This window comes from Lepidochelys kempii, chromosome 8, assembly GCF_965140265.1.
Source record: "Lepidochelys kempii isolate rLepKem1 chromosome 8, rLepKem1.hap2, whole genome shotgun sequence".
Lineage (NCBI taxonomy): Eukaryota > Metazoa > Chordata > Testudines > Cheloniidae > Lepidochelys > Lepidochelys kempii.
In genome coordinates, this window is record NC_133263.1 from 90,006,966 (window position 1) to 90,028,844 (window position 21,879).

Below are 21,879 nucleotides of genomic sequence, written 5' to 3' on the forward strand. Positions count from 1 at the left end.
TTAAATTAACTGTCATGAGAGTTTGTTGTACATATGTTTTCTGTCACTTTTGTGAAGAGGACTCTCTCGAGGCAATTATAAACATATGTATTCTAAAAGGTTGCTCCTGCTTTTTTTTTTTTTTAGCTAAAGTTTGTTATATCACTAAGTACACGGAATTATTTTCTTATTTATCTATGTTTTAAAAGGCTTACCATGTTTACGAGCACGTCTACACAACTGGGGCTGCAGTAACATTTGTAACATGGCTGGGTTATTTAAACTCTTCATAATCTGCACTGGATTTGGCTCTGGAAGCAATCCCTTTCTATTGTTTCTCATCTGGAATTAACAGAAATACGGAAACATTAGACTCAAGGGTAAACTAAGCATATTCTGTTGCCATGACTACCTCAAACAAATTTGCTGGAGCAAACCCTTTATTTATAAAACAAACAGGTTTAGATCTATATTTGGATATTATTTCCTTGATCTCTATGTGTCACACACCAGAGTTCAAAGATCAGTGTTCCTGCAATTTCCATTCACCAAATATATGTAATTAACCGTTTCACTGTAAAGCTCGTTAGTAACATATTCCAGGATTTCCTTTACACTGAAATTAGCACGGTTGCTGCATTTTTCTCCTTCCCCTTTAGGTTTCTAGATAGGAAACAATAAGAAAAGTATAAAACTAACAGGCATAACAGCACCTCAGTATTCTCATTACTTCTCTCTCAACCTTTCAAACCAGGGGTTCTTAAACTTCATTGCACCGCAACTCCCTTCTGACAACAAAAATTATTACATGACCCAAGGAGGGGGGGACCGAAGCCTGACCCCAGCTGCTCAGGTGGCAGGGCCAAAGCCCGAGTCCCACTGTCCCAGGCAGGGGAACCAAAACCCAAGGGCTTCAGCCCCAGGAAGGGGATCTGTAACCTGAGCCCCGCCACCCAGGACTGAAGCCCTCGGGCTTTGGCTTCAGTCCTAGGTGGTGGGACTGGGACTTTGGCCAACAAATCTGAGTCAGACCTGGTGACCCCATTAAAATGGGTTTGTGACCCACTTTGGGGTCCTGACTCACAGTTTGAGAACCGCTGTTTTAAACCATTCATTCATGGACTGAAATTATAATGTAATGTTTGTAGGATCAAAAAGATTTCAAATACACGTTCTCTTTATGTAAATATTCCAGTATGAAAAGAAGCTCAAAAAATGTTCCCCACAGCAATCTCGCCCCCAACCTGTCACCCTACCCCCTCACAACACAAAACATACACACACATAAAACCCACAGGGCAGGTTTTTTCCTGGAAAAAACACATTTTCCCCACAACTCTGGAAAGTAAAGAAGGAAATGTAGTCCCCCATTACGACCAATAAAATATGCCATCTTTAATAACACTAAACTCAGCTCCTCTTCTACAGAGTTGAGGTGAATAACTCTATAGAAAAGCAGCTGAGTTTACTCAGAGCTATCCAAAGTAATGAGAATATTCTGCTACAACCTTCAAGACAGCTTCATGTACCACTTACCTTCCCATCCAATTTTCTAAGAAATAATTTGATATGACATGCAGGGCATAAAAGCTTCATTCTACACCAAGCATGAAATTAAGTCATTCCCACTACCCTGACATTTATTTTTAAATTACATTTACTTGTCTCATTTTAAACAAACCTATAGTTGTTAAAAAGCACTCTCTCTTAGTTTAGTTTTGAACTGAAACCATCTCTTACCCCTAATCCCTGCGGTTCATGTCCTTGTTTTAACTAGGAAGAAGTTGAGTTTGCCAGCTAGCTAACACGAGCTAGCCAACTCCAACCTTTTCTAGTGTAGATGCAGAGTAACACTTTGAACAGACTGAGTTATAACCTAAGATCTTGGTTAGAGGAAGGTTAGAGAAACCACCTTTTCATTTGTAAACAGATCAATTGTAGTCACTGTGAGAAAATAAACATGGAACTCCACAATGTCACTTTACAGAGTCACTTGTCAGAACAGAACTACAATTTAAGTATTAATATTTCACTGAGCCAAATAGCTTTCTCCGGTTCAAAAAGAATTTTCACTTGGCTGAGTAATAATCTTATTAAAATACTAAGCTGATTATAAAAGCACTTACGGACTTTTCTTCCAATGGATTTTATAAATTCTTATATATGTACAACATATAATATAAACATTTAAAGTGTTTTCTCTTTGAAAAGGGAAGGTCTCTTACCATACGTTGTGCTGCTATAAATGCAGCTAGCGTGCTTCGTCCTGGTGCTCCAGGAGCACAGTACGATACCTGGACTCTCTTTCCTCTGATAGTCATACCATCTGTGACTTCTTGCACTTCCTCAGCCTGCTCTGCAGTCTCATACTCAATCACTGCAAAGCCACCAATATAACTGCCTTCGTCCTCAGCAAACTGAAATGGCATTTCACAATACAATGAACACATTACAAACATTCAGCAAGTATTTTAAAGTATTTTCTCCTCCCCCTGCATTGAGCATGAATTACATGAATCATTAACACATCTGCAGTCATAAGACAGAAAGAGGTGGGTTACAAATAGTTGTAATAAGCCATAAATCCAGTGTCCAGAAGTTGGTCCAATAAAAGGTATTATCTCACTCACCTTTTCTCTCTAATATCCTGGGACTGACACGGCTACAACTACACTCTGTACAACAATGAAATTGATATAAAGTTACTTAGAATCCTGATGTGGCAAAGGGACCGCCCCACCCCGCACTTTTAAATCTGATTAGAAAAACATCATCTAATTCTCAGCTATTTAGTCCTGGAAGTAATCAGGCCTATAACAGGAATTTGTTTACAGCCTCTTAATGATTCTGAAGTAGAGGAAGATAGGATAGTACAAACAGCATCTATTCAACAGCTTAGAATTAACCTTCAAGAACTCTTATAAGAAAAGAGAGCTGGGAAAATTCAAGGACTCCTCTATGATGGGTTCGATTTTACACCAACATAGCTGCACTGGTAAAAATCATTAGTGTAGATATGCGGAAAGTGGCTTGCAGCAATGCAGCTTACTTTGGCTTCAAACCTGGGCAAAGAAAACTGCTTCAACCTGCAAAGATGCAGCGGCCAGTATCTGTGTAAATATATAAGGAAATTAAACTTTCCAAAGAAGAATGTGCTAGGAAAAAAATCCCTCAAAACTAAACACCAGTGAATACTTTCTAGGGGAAACTGAAAGGTGAAGTAGAAAAAGATAGGGCAGTTGCCTTGTTCTCTCTAAAGCAAGCAAAAAGGCGGTTAGACAATAACCTTTTCATAGGTCACACACACACACACAGAGGGAACGTAGGTATTTTTAGGAACTGTGTCTAAAAATCCGGATTCAACTCTTACTGAAAGAACAATCTGTATTTCCAACACATAAGGAGCCAATGGAGAAAGAAAGGCTTAAAGAAGAGTAAAGATAAGGATAAAAGGAAAGAAATACAGAAAAAGAAAGGGAGTTCCCAAGCAGAATTCTCCACTGACTTCAAGATACGTTAGATTTACGTGATGAAATCTGTCAGTTAGTAGCAGAACTAACTAATATATTCCTGAAGAGGGTTAACATACAGCTATGCAAAAGAAGCCATAGTAAAAAGAATCATGATTTTTCCTCAGATGACCTCTTAGCCAAAATTCAGAACTAGTACTCCACCCTTATTCTCTTTTGCCTGTCAACTGCCTTTTACACTATCAACCATGCTCCTCTTGAAATTTTCTCCTCGTTTGGCTTTGCTGATTTCGTCCTCTCCTGGTTCTCTGAGCACCTCTTTAATTGCTCCTTCAGCACATCCTTTGAGATGATCTTCCTCAACCCCCATCTAACTTTCTGTGAGGGTTTCATAGGGCTCCATGCTTAGTTTCCGCCCCCCCCACACCCACACCCCTTATATATGGGTAATCTCATCTGCAAACACAAATTCAATTACTATCTCTATGCTGACAACTCACAGATCTACCTCTTTATTCCAGACCCGTCTCCTTCTGTTCAAACTAAAATCTTACTCTCTAGACATCCACAAGCAGATGTCAGCGAGTCATCAGCTCAAGCTCAACATGGCTAGAACAGAGTTTATAATCTTCTCCCCCAATTCCTGCTACCTCCTTTCTTAATCACTGCGGACAACACCGCCATCCTGCCTGTCACTCCCGACTGCAATCTGGGCATCATCTGCCACATGGACCTTTCTCTTGGACCTCACATCCAGGCTGTCTAAAACTTGCCATTTCTTTCCACATCAAATCTCTAAGCTATGGCCTGACCTGTCCATCCACACCACTAAAATTCTTATCCAGGTTCTCATCATATCTGTTACTTCAACATCCTTCGCTCTGACCTTGACATTTGCAACCTTACCCCTCTAATATCTATTCCAAATGCTACTGCAAAGCTCATTTTCCTAGCTCGTCACTTTCACTGTGTTCTCTTTTTGCTTTCTTCCTTTGGGGTCCTCCTTCTCTATTGTATCAAACATAAGCTACCTGTCTTCACTTTCAAGGCCCTTCATGGCCTATCCCCACCCTGGCTATCATCTCTGGGCTTGTCTATGGACTATGGGAGTGTGAACTGTAGAGGGCATCAAAGCATTGCCTCTATCTGCCCTGTGCAGATGAGGCTGGAGTGAACTAGAAGGTATGTGGTTTGCATTAACATAGTCCTGTTTGAAAGAAGACTACATTAATTCAAGCTATGACCTTTAGGTTCATGCCAGCAGTGTCCACACAGGGCAGTTAGAGCGCCATACTTTGATGTGTACAGCAGTTCACACTCTAAAGTCTGTGCAGTGTAGAATCAGCCTCTTTTTCACTATCGAGATGTAGATTCCCTCCTCCAATCAGCCCATGACGCCAGGCTCCATCACCCACTTGTTAAACTTTCAAATGTGCTTTCTCTCCACACTTGGGAGGTGCTCCTAGTAAACATCTGCAAAACTAGCACATTTTTCTCCTTAAAAACTCTCCTTTTTAGTGATGCGTACAAAAAACTTGACAACAGCTAGGCTGCTGGTGTGCTGAGACCACTGATGATCATACTGACCAATACTGTCTCAATGTTTCCTTGTACTCGTCTTTCTGCCTGTGTCCATTTGTTGTCTATTATCTCATACTTAGATTACAAAGGCCAGATTTTTAAAAGTATGTCAACATGTAACTTCTCCTGATTTACATGAGAGTTAGATACCTAAATCTCTTTAAAATTTAACTCTAAGACTCTTGATGTACGGATTGTCTTTTGGTTCTGTGTTTGTACAGTGCCTAGTACAATGGGATCTGGGTCAATGACTAGGCAGTATGGTAATATAAATAGTCATCGCAAATATTTGTTATAAAATGTGTTATAAAGATTCTCCTGGCATGAGTTTGGAATGGCTGCATTACATGCTTTACCATAATGTTTTGTTTAGGTCACAATTTACAGAAAAATATCACATGGTTCTGCCATTAGGCTCATGGAATCACCAACACACACGATACAACAAACACACACCAGATGCTGTGGTGAAATCCATTTATCATTGTGATTAAAGGTGCAAGAAAAATGCACTTTTTAACTACCTCAAACTGCATAGCAACATGGTTTTATGGAAAATAGGTCTTGTCAAACAAACCCGATTTCATTCTTCTTCATTCATCCGATTTCATGAGATTACAAGTTTGATTGATAAAGGCAACTGCGCAGATGTAACTTACTTCACTTTTGTAAGACGTTTGACTTAGTACTGCATGACATTCTGATTAAAAAATTAGCATTATATAATATAATCAGAGCACAAATTAAATGGATTAAGAACTGGTTAACTCAAAAAAGATCTCAAAAAAGTAGGTGTCCATGGGGAATCATCATTGATTGGTGATGTTTCTACTGACAGGTTTCAGAGAAGCAGCCGTGTTAATCTGTATTCGCAAAAAGAAAAGGAGTACTTGTGGCACCTTAGAGACTAACCAATTTATTTGAGCATAAGCTTTTGTGAGCTACAGCTCACTTCATCGGATGTTTCTATTGGCATTCTGCAGGGATTGGTCCTAGGTTCAATGGTGCTGATCACTTCCAACAATGACCAGGAAGTAAATATATAATCACTGGTGAGAAACGTTGCAGATGACACAAAGACTGGTGGAATGGTAAATGAAGATAAGGCAGTCATGCAGAGCTATCTGGATTGCTCAGCAATCAGACGTCATTCAAACAAAATACAACCACATGTAAAGTTACAGAACTAGGAACAAGGAATGCAGGCCACATCTATAGAATGAAGGACCATATCCTGGAAAGCAGTGACTCCGAGAAGGATTCAGGTATAGTAGTGGACAAGTAATTGAACATGAGCTCCCATTGTGATGACATGGCAAAAAGAGCTAATGTGAACCTTGAAGGTATAAACAGGGGAGCAGCGAGTATGAGTAGGGAGGTAATTTTTCCTCTGTATATGGCATTGGTGAGACCAGTACTGGAACACTGCATATAGTTTGGTCCCCATTTTAAAACAGATGTTGAAAAATTGGAGAGGGTGCAAAAAAGAACCACAAAAATTATCTGAGGGCTGGAGAAAATGCCCTGGAGCGGGAGACTTCATAACTCTATCTTTTTAGCTTATCAAAAAGAAGAGTGAGAAGTGAATTGATTACAGCATACCAGAACCTTCACATGAAGAAAAACAGCAGGTACTAAAGGGCTCTTTAATCTACAAGAGAAAAGCAAAACAAGAACCAATTGCTGGAAACTGAAACCAAACAAATTCAAATTAGAAGTTAGGCACAATTTTTTAAAACAGTGATAGTGATGAACCACTGGAACAAACTACCAAAAAAAGCGGTGGATTCTCCATCTCTTGATGTCTTCAAATCAAGACTGGATGCCTTTAGCCAAACACAAGTTACTGGGCTCAAAACAGAGAAACTGGGTGAAATTTAATGGCCTTTGATATATAGGCGGTGAGACTAGATGCTCTAATGGTCCCTTCTGGCTTTATACTCTAGGAATCATTCTGCCCACTAATCCATCACCACCAAGAATACTAAAAATCCAAATATTTGAACAGCTTTCCAAAAGATAGTTAAAAATAAACAAACACCCACAATCACCCATGACTTCAATAGAAGGTTTCATTCTGTTTCCCCTTCAGTTACCACTGGTCTGAGGTGCTTAATAAACAATGTTAGGTCCTGGACCAATGACCAGTTTAGGGTCCAATATCTTGGCAATCATCATTGCTAGGAAGAAAGCCTTTATATAACTGGAGAGCTGTAAAACTCATTTTTCCAACAGATATATCACTTATTTCCTGTGCTGGCACATCAGAAATTATTAGGTCCTGAAGATGTAACTTTATGACTTATGGAAAAACTATTTTAGATATTTTTAGAGGTTTCTAAGATGTAGTTAATGTATTTTTATCTCTCTAAGTGCTCTACTGTTAGACTCAAGATATTAATACAAACTGGATTTATCATTGAAGAATACAAAAAATATTACCAATAATAATTATTTACAAAGTTCTCTAAAACATTTCTGAAATAATGCTTCCATAAAATACATGGAGAATGAATGTATAATAAATGTTTTATTGGCACTCATCTGGGATGACCTCCTGCATAACTCACCAGGGACTTATCCTGGTCATTCCAAACTCATGGCAATAAAGCATTTATACCACATCATATATTATGATGTATATGTGACATGTCATTCCACATTATTTATGAAAATACGCTTATGATAGTAATATGACATAACTGAGATATACTTTATGCAAGATGGCTCATGTGAGATATCACTGGAAAGGTTATGATTTACTGAATATGATTATCCTATTTGTATGCATGTATCATTTCTGTATCAGAACTTAGGATTATTGAATTTATATCTATATTTCAACTATGTTACTTTGGGTGACATCCCCTACTAACACTTAAGAAACAACAATGTAAAAGCCCAACAGGTCGGATGGTCCATCAACAAGGACAGTGGACTGTAAAAGAGCTTGGTCTTCCTGTGAACCTGTGGGTCAGCCTGTGAAGAATGGCTACAGGGGTCCTACAGATGCATTTGACCATGTCACCTGATACTGGAACCCATCTTGAATTCTGTACTTTTCCACAAGAAGTTTGGGGTTGGGGGTGGGGGGTCAAGCTAGGAAACAAAGGACTCCCGCCTTATGCAAATCCTATTTAAGGGTGGGAAGTGAGATAATCCAGGTCATCAGTTCTCCCCTGCTACCCCAACCAAGATAACTGCTGGAAACAATTAAGACTGAACTGGGGGAAAGAACTGGACCCAGGCTGGAAGGGTGTCTGGCCTGTGAGGAAGATTATTAGAACCACATGTAGGGTGACAACTTGTATGTAACCAGTTTCTTTAGTGTATTAAGATTAGTTTGCGTGCTCTGTTTTATTTTCTTAGTAATCTGCCTTGTTCTGTTTGCTACCTTCTTAACTACTTAAAATACACCTGTTATAGTTAACATATTTATTTATGGTTTACAATATAACCCAGTTTATCTGATTTCTAACTGGGGGGGGGGGGGAGAAGTTGTGTATACCCTCCTCCACATTGAGGGAAGAGGTGAATTTCATATAATTTTGGGTTTGTACTCCAAGGGAGGGGTGGACATCTGGGTGCTGTGGCAAGCCCCTTAAAGCTGAGTCTTCCCAGAATGGATCTCTGTCTCTCTGTGCAGCTGGGTGTGGCCCTGCCTGCGTGCTTGCCTGGAAAAGGCTGGAGAGCCTAACGCAGCAAGGCCAGGTAAAGGGGACCAGGCTGGCAAAACAGTCTGACTCAGTGGCGTCCCGGCACCCCAGGTGGCACCCCAGGGGGTTCAGCCCGCCACAGTATACACATAATCACTCACTCAGTTTCACAAATTAAGCCACTCTCTAGTTACATAAAAAGCAAAGCAATGGGTAGGCAAGCAATAAAATATATAAACACTAAGCTATATACATCTGTATATTCAGCTTCCAAAAGACACAAATTCATAGGAGACCTACCTGGCAAAACACAGGTTTATATTTAAATGAGAACATTTGCATCAGTTCCTCTGAATCAGTGTCGTCATTGGGGAGTTTATCTACACAAAGGCACTTAGAATGAACAAGATCGGTAGTCAACTGATTAATATCCATCCACTGTGCAAAGAGGGTGTTTTCACCTAATTGCTTCCCCAGGAGTTCCATTCTAGCCTTTGCAGCAGAGTCCTTCTTCATGTATTCCACAAACCCGTAGCCCTTGGAATGGCCAGTAACTTCATTATAGACCAGAAAACATCTCTCAACACTGCCATATGCACACACTAGTTCCTCAAACCCTTGTAATGAAAATGAAGTGGGCAAATTGGTAACGCATAGCAAAGCATCTGTTGGTTGGAGCTGCACGGATATTTCTTTTCCACGAAGAGAATACTGGTGAAACATCCGAATTGCATTTTGAGCCTGCTCTCCATTCTGCAGAGTAACAAACGCTGTAAGAGAACAAAGAAAGTTGGTGGAGGAAACAAGTTTTCGTGCTTACACAACACTCTTCTTCGGGTCTGACGGGGATGACAGACTTGAAGCTGCACATTTCTGAGTCTTTAGAGGCAGAGGCACAGGTACAGACAATTCAGATCTGCATGTTAAATTGCCATTTAAAATACAGATGCTAGATTCACTAGACTACAGTAACTACCATTATTAATACTGACAAGTGAATTCAAAGTGGCAGTTATTAAAATGACTTGGTCCACTATGACAGTGTATAAAGCACCATATTTCTAGGCCAGTGATTTTCAACCAGGGGCACACAGAGGTCTTCTGTGGGGAACATCAACTCAGCTCGATATTTGCCTAGTTTTATAACAGGCTATTTAAAAAGCACTAGGGAAGTCAGTACAAAGTAAAATTTCATACAGACAATGACTTGTTTATACTGCTCTATCTACTATACACTGAAATGTAAGTACAATATTTATATTCCAATTGATTTATTTTATAATTCTATGAAAAAAATGAGAAAGCAAGCAATTTTTCAGTAATAGCGTGTTGTGACACTTCTGTATTTTTTTGTCTGATTTTGTAAGCAAGTAGTTTTTAAGTGAGGTGTAACTTGGGGGTACGCAACACAAATCAAACTCCTGAAAGGGGTACAGTAGTCTGGAAAAGTTGAGAGCCACTGTTCTAGGACACTTTTTGAGTTAGTAGGAAAAGGAGAGTGCCATATATCAGTGTTGTCTCGAAAATTACTCTTCAGTGCACAACATATGACACTACACATGCCTGTTTATCCAAACTTTTAGCCACCAATCTTTTGGCATATATTGTTCTTGGTGTAAATACTGTTTTTATGGCCTGTAGCACTGCAGAATGTGAATTTTCCATAATGATCTTAATCAAAACAAACCCACACAGCAAGGCACATCAAAGTCCTGCTGCAGATTCAGCTGAATTGCTCAAGCGTAGATGCTTTCCAGGCCCACAAAGCTATTGTTTAATGGAGAACAGAATATATTCATGGACAAAGTCAGCCTGATCACTCGAAAGCATGATCAGATCTTGATTTCAGATGTAATGGGCATTTTGGATAATATGTATATTTACCTCTCAGATATTATCTAGGTAGATGTGGAGTGAAATGCTTTATCTTCGAGTGGTCTGTGGTGAGATTATAAGAGAAGATGTAATAGCTATCTCTAGAAGACATGGAGGCCAGGATCTCCCCTCAATGAAAGGGGAGAAATCAATGTCACCCAGTCCCCATCCAGTCTCAACTTCAGTAGGATGCTCCTCATTACAGAAGTGTCAAAGGTGAATATACATATTGTGCATATGCCCGCACTGAAAACAAGAGTTCGTCTCTTTTCTTTGTGCAAGAAAGAAAAACAATTAAATGGTACGAAACAATATGAGTGCTCGTTTCCCTGCACACACAAGTGGGTAAGGTCTTCCCTTCCAGTAGACAGGGGAAGGAACAAGAGCTGTGAGGCCAGCCCCCAATAAGGAGCTGGCTGCCACTCCTCCACTTAAACTTTAGTAAGAATTGCAATCAAAGAAAAAAGAAAATCAGCAACTAAAACTAACTAGAACAGCGTTTCTCAAATGCAACCACCATGGCCGCATGCAGCCACCAGGGGCTTTTGTTGTGGCCACAGCCTCCTGGGCAGTGACTAGGACAGAGGCGCAAAGCAGTACCTCTCCCCCCAGTAGGAGTTGGGCCCTCCCCCCATCTGGAGCCACAAATGCCAGATGAGCATGCAGCCAATGAGCTTCCCACCTTCCCGGGAGTGGTGAGGCTCGGGCTTTGGGCTTCAGCCTGGGGCGGCAGGTGGCAGGCTCCAGTTATGGGACTTTGGGCTCTGGCCCTGGACCCCAGCCACACAGCAGCGGGTGCCAGCTCTGGCCTCAACCCCACCATTGTCCCTGGCCCCTGCAGTCTCCTGCAGCCCCAGGCTCCAGCCCTGGCCCCTGGGCTCACCACTCTCCCCCATTGCCCCTGGCCCACACTGTCTCCTAACCACCTCCCCATCCAGGGATTAATTTGTCCCCTGGCTTGCCAGAGCTGAGTAAGTCTGATGTGAAAATTGATATTTGTACGGCAGTTAATATCACTTTTCACAGCCTCCCAGCTAGCTATGAAGTCTGCTATGAAAAGTGATATTAACAAACATACAAATATTACTTTTCGCCACAGCAGACTTACTAGCTAGCAAGTCTTTTAAAAAAAAGGCAATCATAAACAAAAGAAACAACAACAACAAAAGACAAGAATGTGCAAAGCGCCCTATGTGTGCTTCTATTCTGTTTAGGTCCAGTAAAGAATAGAGAACTGTATATGGTTTTTATTATTGGGTCTGCAAAAAAAACCCTACATAAATAAATTAATGATTTTAACATGGATATGTGCATATTTATTTGTTTTTCCTAAAGTTAATTAAGTATTTTAAGAAAAATTGTCATCGCAGCCACCAGCAAGAGTTGGTGGCCGCACTCTGAGGCCACCAAAAAATTTATTGTGAGAACCTCTGAACGAGAATGCCCAGCTGCAGAAGTCCAGAGGAAAAATATTCTTCTGATTGGTAATTCTGGAGGAACCAGAGTAAACGTTAAGAGGAATGCCCTCCTCCGATGGCAGCTTCAACCAGTAAGATTTCAAAACAATACCTAGAAAATAAAACACTGAAATAGACAGGACTACTGATACATAGAAGCTTGCAGCACTTGTTCCCAAACTTGGAAATTTTGAGGTTTTGCAAATAAGCAAATCATTAGGAGACTGCTGCACAAACACACCATACTTGCTAAAAGCAGCAGCCAGAAACACCATTACCTTGGCAAAGATGCCTGGGAGACATATAGCAAGGCGAAAACTGACAGAGTTTTCAAGATGAAGATCATCCTTAAAAGCTTGATAATTCCCTTCAGTTCCAAAATAAGGCAAAAACATCCACAGCCTTCAGAACTGATAAAGTAAATAGAGTATATCTGCTCTCCGTCGTATATTACCTGGAATCCCTAAATCTAGACCTGGAATAGCCCTTCTGTTACAGCCCTGGAATAGCCCTTCTGTTATCCTGGTGTGAGGGGCTTGTCCTAGCAGAGTCTAATGGATCAGTCTTTCACAAGTGGATTAAGCAGTTTGGCTAGACCCGATCCAAAGGGTGCATTACTTAAGGGGTCATAAATATAGATTCACAGATAATGGGCTCAATCTACCTCCCACTAAAGTCAATATGAGGCTTTCCATTTCCCATTAACTGACATTAATGGGAGCTGGAAACCGCCACAATTTTTGCAGCTAAAGAACAAGTCTAGGAACAGTTAAAGTAGTGGGCAGACAATCTGATGATTTCATATGTGGCAGAAGAAGTTGACTACTAGTCCTATCAGAGGATGCAAATGTTAATGTTACGATTAAACATAGTCTTAAATACTGGAATATTCTAAATTCTTACCTGTTCTTTTATTTTTGTCCACATAACAGTACTTTAATTCATAATCTTTGAATAGTTCATGGATTTCCTAGAAAATACAAACATCAAAAAAACAAAACAAAAATGAAATTAGGCTCAATTTTCCAGTTGTTATATTGAAACATTCCCAACAAATAAGTAGCTACACCTGAGACATATCAAAGATTTGTTCATAAAGGAGTTAAGAGTCACAATATCTTCTCCCATATGAGAGAATTAAGTTCAATAAAGCAATTCTCCACGTTTCAGTATGTGAGAGTCGGCACAGCAAAGGTTTGACATGATGACTATTTTTATAGAGAAAAAGGACATAACAGTTAAAACAATGAGGAGTCCTTGTGGCATCTTAGAGACTAACAAATTTATTTGGGCATAAGCTTTTGTGGACTATAACCCACTTCATCAGATACATGGAGTAGAAAATACAGTAGGCAGGTATAAATACACAGCACATGAAAAGATGGGAGTTGCCTTACCAAGTGGGGGTCAGTGATAACAAGGCCAATTCAGTTAGGGTGGATGTGGCCCATTTCCAACAGTTGACAAGAAGGGGTGAATATCAACAGAGGGAACTACAGAACTGGAATAATTTGCAAACTTGACACCATCAAATTAGGCCTGAATAAAGACTGGGAGTGGCTGGGTCATTACAAAAAATAATTTTCCCTCTGTTAATACTCACACCTTCTTGTCAACTGTTGAGAATGGGCCACATCTATCATGACTGAACTGGCCTCGTTAGCACTGACCCCCCCACTTGGTAAGGCAACTCCCATCTTTTCATGTGCTGTGTATTTATACCTGCCTACTGTATTTTCCACTTCATGCATCTGATGAAGTGGGTTATAACCCATGATAGCTTATGCCTCGTTGTTTTTGCTGATACAGACCAACACGGCTAACCCTCTGATAAAAGTTGAAGAAAACTAACATGAAAATCTTTTCTTATAGAATTAGGAATACATAATGGAAGAACCCATTCACTCTCTCAGTGAACTCTCTTACTCTGAAACCCTCCTTACTGGTCTTTTTACATTAGAAAATTACATTATATTAGAGCACCACCTCTAGGAATCATAAGTAACCTGATATAAAAGATATACACAGAGACACAGTAAAGATAACACCACATCAGCAAGCTGTGGTGAACTGTAGGATTAATTATGAGAGTCACTGACTATGCTGAGTTTTTTGCATCACATTATTTCCTACAGCTCCTCAATTTCCTGTTCTAATACACTGTAATTTCTCAGTCTAGACAAAGTCATTATAAAATGCAGTGGAAGCCCCAAATTGCTCGAGTGGAATTCAGTGGACTTTTACTCCTCTTGTGGTGAATATTCACTCCACCATAATTGACTTCTACTCTGAAAATCCTCCTTGGGATACAGCCAGTATCGACTGCTACACAGGTGTTCGATGCTACATTCCAAGCGGATTATCATGTCCCTTTCCTCCTGTACTCTGCCCAAGTAGAGGAGATGGGGAAGGAAGTAGCCATTATCCTCCCATGGGGGAGGAAGCAGTAGTAAGAGTGAATCCCTGATTCCCAAACTTGAACATCTGTTCCCCACTATAAGTTAAGATGTGGTATTCCACAAATGTGTGCGCCACACAAAACACTAACCAGTGTCCCTTCCACTGCAGTGGGCAAAGAAAGGACTAGTCTACCAGTCTGAAGGTGAAAGAAGTGACATGAACATACTGAATCTTTTTGTCAGGTAAATGCTCTAGTGTTATAATGAAACTCCATTCAACTGAGCAAAATAATCAACACACATGGTTATAAGAGGGTTCCACTCTACATGACTTCCAGTAACATAGCATACTCTCATTTTGCCAGTCTGCTAATTCAATATACATGGCTTACAGGTTAATGGGTTTCATCTCAGAAGGATCAAGTGTATCCTTTTTGTCAAACTGAATACCAGGCTCGCATTTCACTGGTTAACAGCTGTCAAATGCTGTATTAATAAAATATGACACTGTTCCTCTGATGTTCAGCCATCCCATACTCAGATGTGATGTGAATGTGGCTTCTAAATAACAAAATACACAAGGAATAGTCCAAAGATTTAGAACTTGTAGGTTATTTGCATGTAGCTCAGAAGAGTACACTCTCTTCAAGAGAGTTGTGATGCTAGACTCTCATCTATGAGAAGCAGATTGGTGGAGGATGCAGTTTTCTTTGCACTTTTGTTCTTCCTAGGGACTAGCTAGAGAGTAATGTTGCAGAATCCAAGGAAGTTGTTAGCTGTTCCACTTACACAAGGTGGGCAAGGTCTACTGTTCTTATCTGTTTCATCTTTAACAAAAATAATGTAATCAGATTTATGAACAGTTTACTATGTGATGTAGTAACAGCAAAATATTAGTCCAAATGCATAATGATGGCGTTTCCTGAAAACCATTTCTGAACCAAATCTTCATTCAGCAATAATAATCTGTAATCTTGCTGGAAATTTAATTGAGCGTGAAAACAGAATGTGATAAAAGCATCATCTTGGTGATGATTAAATTGAGATGAGCACATGAATGGATTTTAAAAGCAAAAAAAGGATTTTTTTAAAAAGTAAAGCAATTTTAAAGAACAATCACAAGATTTTGTTCATAATTTAAAAAAAAATCATTTGCAACAATCCTATGAAAGCTTGAGGCTAAAATCTCACCAAAATGATGTGTTCTATGTCACTCAGACACAGGTACATTATTGTACAGCTGCTCACAAGCAAGGGGCTAATAGCATGGATTTATTTTAGTGACAAAACGTAAGAACTGAAGTATTTCTTTGGGGGAAAGGCACCAAATATTACTTGGACTTTACAATCAAAAGCAAGAAAAAAAAAGGAAAGGTGTAGCCTTTCAACCTTGAAAGCACCTCTTTGAAAAGTTAGCACAGTAATATGTAACAGATGGAAAACTAACAATAGAAACAGTTGTTCAGAAGAAAAGCAATCCACTGAGCTAATGGGTTCTGTGCAGGCAGATCCCTGAGCCTATAGAAACTCCCTTTGGCTTCAGAGGTCCATATGGAGCCAGTTGCAGGATTGAGGTTTTTATCTGTGCATTTGATTGCATGTAGTATTTCAGTGGCAGCATCATTTACATAAACAAACTTTTTAACAAATAAAATTAAACACATCACACTGACTTTTTAAATAAATACATTTAAAAGTCTGGATTACGTCTTTAGTTTAAGTGTTTATGTAAATATCTGTCTATATATAAAACTATTTTAAGTCTGGGTAAAATTTTTAAACACACTTATGTGATTTGGGAGCATGTAACATTTTCAAAAATGTACCCTGTCTTTCTGCTTGAATTAAAACTACAGGGGCTGCAGAGGGTTCCCTGCACACCTGCAGGGCTGGTGACACCAAGTCCAGGCAGGCGCAAGGTGCCAAAACAGCAGCATTCCCCGCACCTTGCACTGTGACAGAATGAGGCTGCAGAGGGCTTTCTCTGTTGCCACAGAGCTGGTGACACATGATCCTGGCAGGAACGAGAGGGGAAGTGGCACTCCCTCTTACCAATAAATTTTTGTTTTTGTCATTGTCAGTGCATCAGATGAAATTAATGTTTACCGACATCTGTCAATTAAAATCAAATCCTTCCACACCTAACTATTGTGGCAGAGCTCCTTCTCCGCCTCGGTGGGTTCTGTGCTTCCTCTTAGCGGCAGGCTGGGGGATTCCTCTCTCCCTGGGAATTTTCCCCACGCCCCTGGGTTTATTGTCCCCACCTTATCTGAGCAGGGGTTCCTCCCAGCCTCCCTGACAGGGGAGGGGGAGAGGAGCCTCTTAGTCTCTGGTAGCTCCTCTGTGCGTGACGGCAATAGGCCAGACACCTAGTTCAGTCTCTCCCCTCTGGCGGGGTCTCTTCCCCCAAACCTCTGGTGCCCAGAAGGGCTATATGCCCTGTTGGGCAGGCTGTCTGGTCCTCCAGTAGCATGCCTGCTCCCCACAGCTGCCATTGTGCGTGCCTATCTGACTGGAGGGGAAGCTTTTAAAAGGTTCTGGCAGGCCCCAGGTGTCCTAATTAACCTGGAGTAACCCCTGTTCAATTACCAGGGGAAAAGGGACCTGCTTATCCTGGGGCCCATTTCCCAGCACCCAGTATGAGCACTTTCCTATAGCTGTCTGTCCTGACCCCGTCACACTATATGTTTTGGTGCAATCCTGTTTATGTACAAAGAATGTACACGAAGTCCTGTTTCTCTGGACACAGTGAAAACAAAGCAGGTAGTTTGCGTGCTCGCAATTTCCTCCAGTCAGTTCTATGCCCACAGGGCTCCGTCTCTGCTCCCATTCAGGGCCATGCTCACCACTGCTACTGCTGCTGTCTGGGTGTTCTCTCTCTCTCTCAGACGCACCAACAACCTGCTCTTTGAGGCAGGGAACATCTATTACTCTGTTTGTACAGGTTTCAGAGTAGCAGCCGTGTTAGTCTGTATTCGCAAAAAGAAAAGGAGTACTTGTGGCACCTTAAAGACTAACCAATTTATTTGAGCATAAGCTTTTGTGAGCTACAGCTCACTTCATCGGATGCACTCGGTGGAAAACACTGAATGTTTGTACAGTGCCTGGCCACAATGGGGTCCCCACTCTTGGTTGGCTCACAGGCACTATTGCATTAAGCATGTTAAACAACAACTACCCCTTAAGCCCTGCATTTTCAACCACTCCCAGAGAATACTCTTATTCTTCCTGGGTTAGTTCTTGCTCAGGCCTGGCCTTATGGCCCAGAACCTTGGGCTATGGATTCTATTGTTTCCAGCTTTCATGATATACAAAGTCCTTAACTGCTCCCTCATTTAACCCCAATGAATGGTGTTTATCTAACCAGGTTAATGGCAATCAGAACAATAAAATTAAAACTGCCTCTACTAAAGGAATTTTCTCTTATTTACAAATGAAAAGACTCCTCTAGACATAGCTGACAACTACCATAGTATTTTAGTGTATCATATCAACAACCTAAGACAAAGCTGTAATTAATGGCAATATGCACTTCTGTACAGGAGGCAGAGCAGGCATGGCATAATTATACTCCTGTGAGTAACTTATAGCTGGCACTTAGAAACAGACATAGGTGTTCCTCCAATCTCTATTGTTGCGAAAGCAGTGTTAATGTGTGCTTGTATCCTGGACAAGACCAGTCTGACACAACTCCCTTGTGTATTCTGTTCTTGTTCAGAGTGGGGCTTTGCCTCCTTTAGTATGATGGATATACACATAAACATGTGGATTATGTCAGGAACTGTGAGCTAAACATCTTGGGACAGAAACAAAAATCGGGAAACTAATAATATTTAGCTCTTACACAGTTCCTTAAATCTTCAGAGCCCTGAACAAACATTCACTAGTTAATCTACACAGCATGAGTATAATTAAAGCTCAAATAAGAAAATAACCTTTAAAATAAATAAATAAATAAAAAAATAAAATAGCCTTTAAAAGCCAAAACAAATTCTATGACGTGGGCTATGAAAAAAAAAAGACTAAAAACACTATAAACAGTTAGATAAACTTTATGTGGTGGAAAATTTGTTATTTTCTCTACGGCGCTTAAAATACTTCAACTCCTGCACACATGACTAATTGTCCTGCCTGATCTTGGATGAAATATTAACTTTCTCTTTATGATTTTATTTTTCATCGTATATTGTCATTCTGAGATCTGGATCTCTTAAAGGGAATGATGTTTGCTCCAGAGAAGTGTCTGTATGCCCTATTGTCTGAATTTTTAAAAAAAGTATAATGGTAAACATACCAAGAATAGACACACCCAACTTACTATTGTCCCAGCACAATTCATACTATTATTTTAAAAATAAACAGCTTATTTCACGCCAAGGAACTACTAATCCAAACAAATGTATGCAATAATATCCAACCACCATTTATAAAAGACAATTTTTCTATTGTGAACCTCAGGGCATGCTAAACATAAGTTCTGTTGCTATGTTTAAACATTGCACAGGATGTTATTTTAGCAACAAAAATTAAAAACAATTATAATGGTGCCTGTCAGGGTTCCTATAGTAATGAGTCTAGTGAAGGTGCCCATATAAACCTTACTTTAATGGTTCATAACTTGGTCCTTAATAAATGGCTGCATGGTGAAACTTCACATACATATTCTTGACATGGGAACAAATTTTGTTTTTAAACTAGTTGGGCAAAACAACATATTTTGGCTAGTCAATTTTTTAAAAAATCTTTTCCTAACTAGAAAAGGCTTTGTTTTCATTGGTGCAGGCAGTCAAAGCAGAAAGGTGGAAAACTGCCTGAAAAAAGACATTCAAGTTTCAAGACAGTACACAGAAAATAATGAGTTAGGCATCAAGATTCAAAAGGTTTTGGATCATTTAAATGAACGGGTCAACAGATAAGTGCAGTTCAGTGTAGGTATAAAATAAACCAATTTTGGAAAAGGAACCAAGCAAGAGAATATGAAAATTTGCTAAACAGGAAAAATATATGCTAGTTATTGTGGAAAAGTCAGAGACCATCTGCTACAGTATAAAAAATGCAACATACAGCACTAGATTGTATTAATAGAGGTATAGACAAAAAAACAAAATGAACTGTACTATTTTTTTATTTCCTGTAAACTAATGACTGGCTAGGTTAAGGATGCTCAGTTCCTCTAACCACACATCAGTTGCCAGACACAGTCATAAATATTAAACAACAGGAAGGGCTTTAACACCCCAAAAGCCCTAATCAAGATTGGGCTTCATTGTGCTATGCCCTGTACTAGCACATACAAAGACATATTCCCCACTTTAAGGAATTTGCAATTTTTCACTCCATGCTTCAGTTGAACTACTCACATAAGTAAGGGCTGCAAGATCAGGGAGATCCCCTTCACCTGCTTACGGTATATGGGCAGTGGCCACTCTGAGGAGGGCTCTAAAGATTTTACCCACACCATTCCCCCCTCACTCGCAGGATAATCTATGCAGCTAGAAAGAAAGGCAAGTCTGCAATTCTGGGCCACAACCTATTCTTTGGAAGTGCAAAAGTTTAATGCACACTGACTGGTCCTTCTCTGGATATTCAAAGTCATGTTTGCAACACCAATTACAAACCTAAGAAGCAACCATCCTATGGACTCTCTCACACCCATTTATTTTTGTCATAACACACAGAACTATCAAAACAGAGCTAGCATATTGATTAAGATATGACAACACTAGCTTCCCAAGGACTGTCCTGCATAAGGAATGAAAAACAAACACTTCCTTATCTGCCGAGCCAGATTAGAGTATTGATAAGCACAGTTGTAGGGAATTATAGTTTTAGATCACCATAGTAGGTGTACAGGGGAGCATGTAAACTAAATAGAAGATAAAAAATAGGGGAGCGCACTGGAGGGAGTAAAAAAGAGAAAAACAATACACCAAAGAAAAGCAGCAAACAAAAGAGCATAGACAGCCTAGGGCAAGAAAGGTACTAGTTATCCAGCACAGTAAACCTTTCACATACAAGCAATATGACCGCAGAGAGACTGAGAAACAAAGGGACTTGCTACTTCACAAGGACACAAAGGAGTGGAAGAACGATATTCCTTCAAATTATTTGGGTTCATTAAAAATTTCCAGTCAAAAAGCAATGAGGAAACATTGTGCATAACCCTGAGAGAAAGGAGAAAAATGATGAAAATGGCATAGCACTAAGTAGCAACCTGCCATTGGATCAAAGATGGACACTAACAATAAGTGGACACCTGGCATCAAGCCGCAAACACAGTGTAAATCCCCATCCCAGATGGACTGCGCCTGCCTCTGACAGATTCCTAAATGAGCTGTCTCTTTTTTGGCTTGACAAGCTATAGGAAGGTTGTCAAAAAAAATTTTAAATCACTGAACTGAAATGAAAAATTGATTTCAGTCCTCCTGCAACTCCCCTCCCCCGTGTGTCTTTTGCTATAGGAGAGAATCCCCTTCCATAAGATTATAGATATTGCCTCTAGTTGCAGAAATTACCACAGGATAAAAGCAGAAATATGCATGACAATAGAACAATGTAACAGCTTTTAAAAATAATCCATTTAGTGCAAAACACCTTTCTCTTTCAGAGCAAGTGAATCATTTGATACTTTAGCTTAGAAAAGCAGACAGGGGGCATTAGAACCAAACAGCTCTACTCAGACTCCTAATCCTAAACTAAAGTCATGAGATCTTGCTGCAAATTTCAGCAACAAGGAAAACCAAGCCCTCAATTCTGATATTAACTATAAAGGATTCTAACTGGCATGACATCAATGTCTTTGAACTGCTCATTTATACCAAATTCATATACAACTACTTATACTGAAATTAATGAGGTACTGATGAGGACTAACTAATGAGACAATTAAGAACCTTGAGACAACTAAATCAGAAACAAATCTCATAATCCACAAAGGATAAGCACAAAACTAAAACAGAAGCCTAATTTACCATTTATCAAGAATGCAGCCTAGTAAAATCAAATCTTGTCTATATAGCAGTTTACAACTCTATTTGTATAATGGAAGTTCTGCACAGCTATTCCACAGTTCTCAGGGCACAGAATTATGGGCACTTTCCAGTGTGCCTACCTGTGTCTAAGAACACTCTTGGAGGTTTTATACAAGTTCCAAAATCATTCAATTAATGATGTATGTTTGAGGGCATCATGGACATTCCCAACATGGTGGCTAGCATAGCAGTTCATGCAGCTGTATTCTCCAACAGTGCAAATATATTAATTCCTCACAACTGACAGCACAGAGACACCCCAGAAGACAGATTAATAGCAGGAGACTGCTTGCAATGAGGTAGCTGCTAGATCACCAAACACCAACACACAATAAATAAGCAACCATTAAATGATCAAGGTTGCCTGTAAGTCTCTATGTGATAAGGCTTGACATTACAGTGGCAATCTATCTATGATAGTGACACTCTGA

General features: G+C 39.9%; 1 protein-coding gene across 6 annotated transcripts in view; it reads right to left on the bottom strand.

Annotated features, from left to right (window-relative positions):
* RAVER2 (ribonucleoprotein, PTB binding 2) overlaps positions 1-21,879 on the bottom strand; it is a 57,931-nt gene that overhangs the window by 24,441 nt on the left and 11,611 nt on the right. For 5 of the 6 annotated variants that reach the window (XR_012160455.1, XM_073357439.1, XM_073357441.1 and 2 more), the window contains exons 2-5: positions 12,922-12,988; positions 8,987-9,456; positions 2,205-2,396; positions 195-321 (exon numbers count right to left, since the gene is read on the bottom strand). Coding sequence is in view for 5 of the 6 variants with exons in the window: in XM_073357439.1 (XP_073213540.1) it covers positions 195-321; positions 2,205-2,396; positions 8,987-9,456; positions 12,922-12,988 (856 nt within the window). In the remaining variant the exon portion in view is untranslated. Of the gene's footprint in view, positions 1-194; positions 322-2,204; positions 2,397-8,986; positions 9,457-12,921; positions 12,989-14,809; positions 14,979-21,879 lie in introns of all 6 variants that reach the window. The other variant, XM_073357442.1, reaches the window with a different exon arrangement.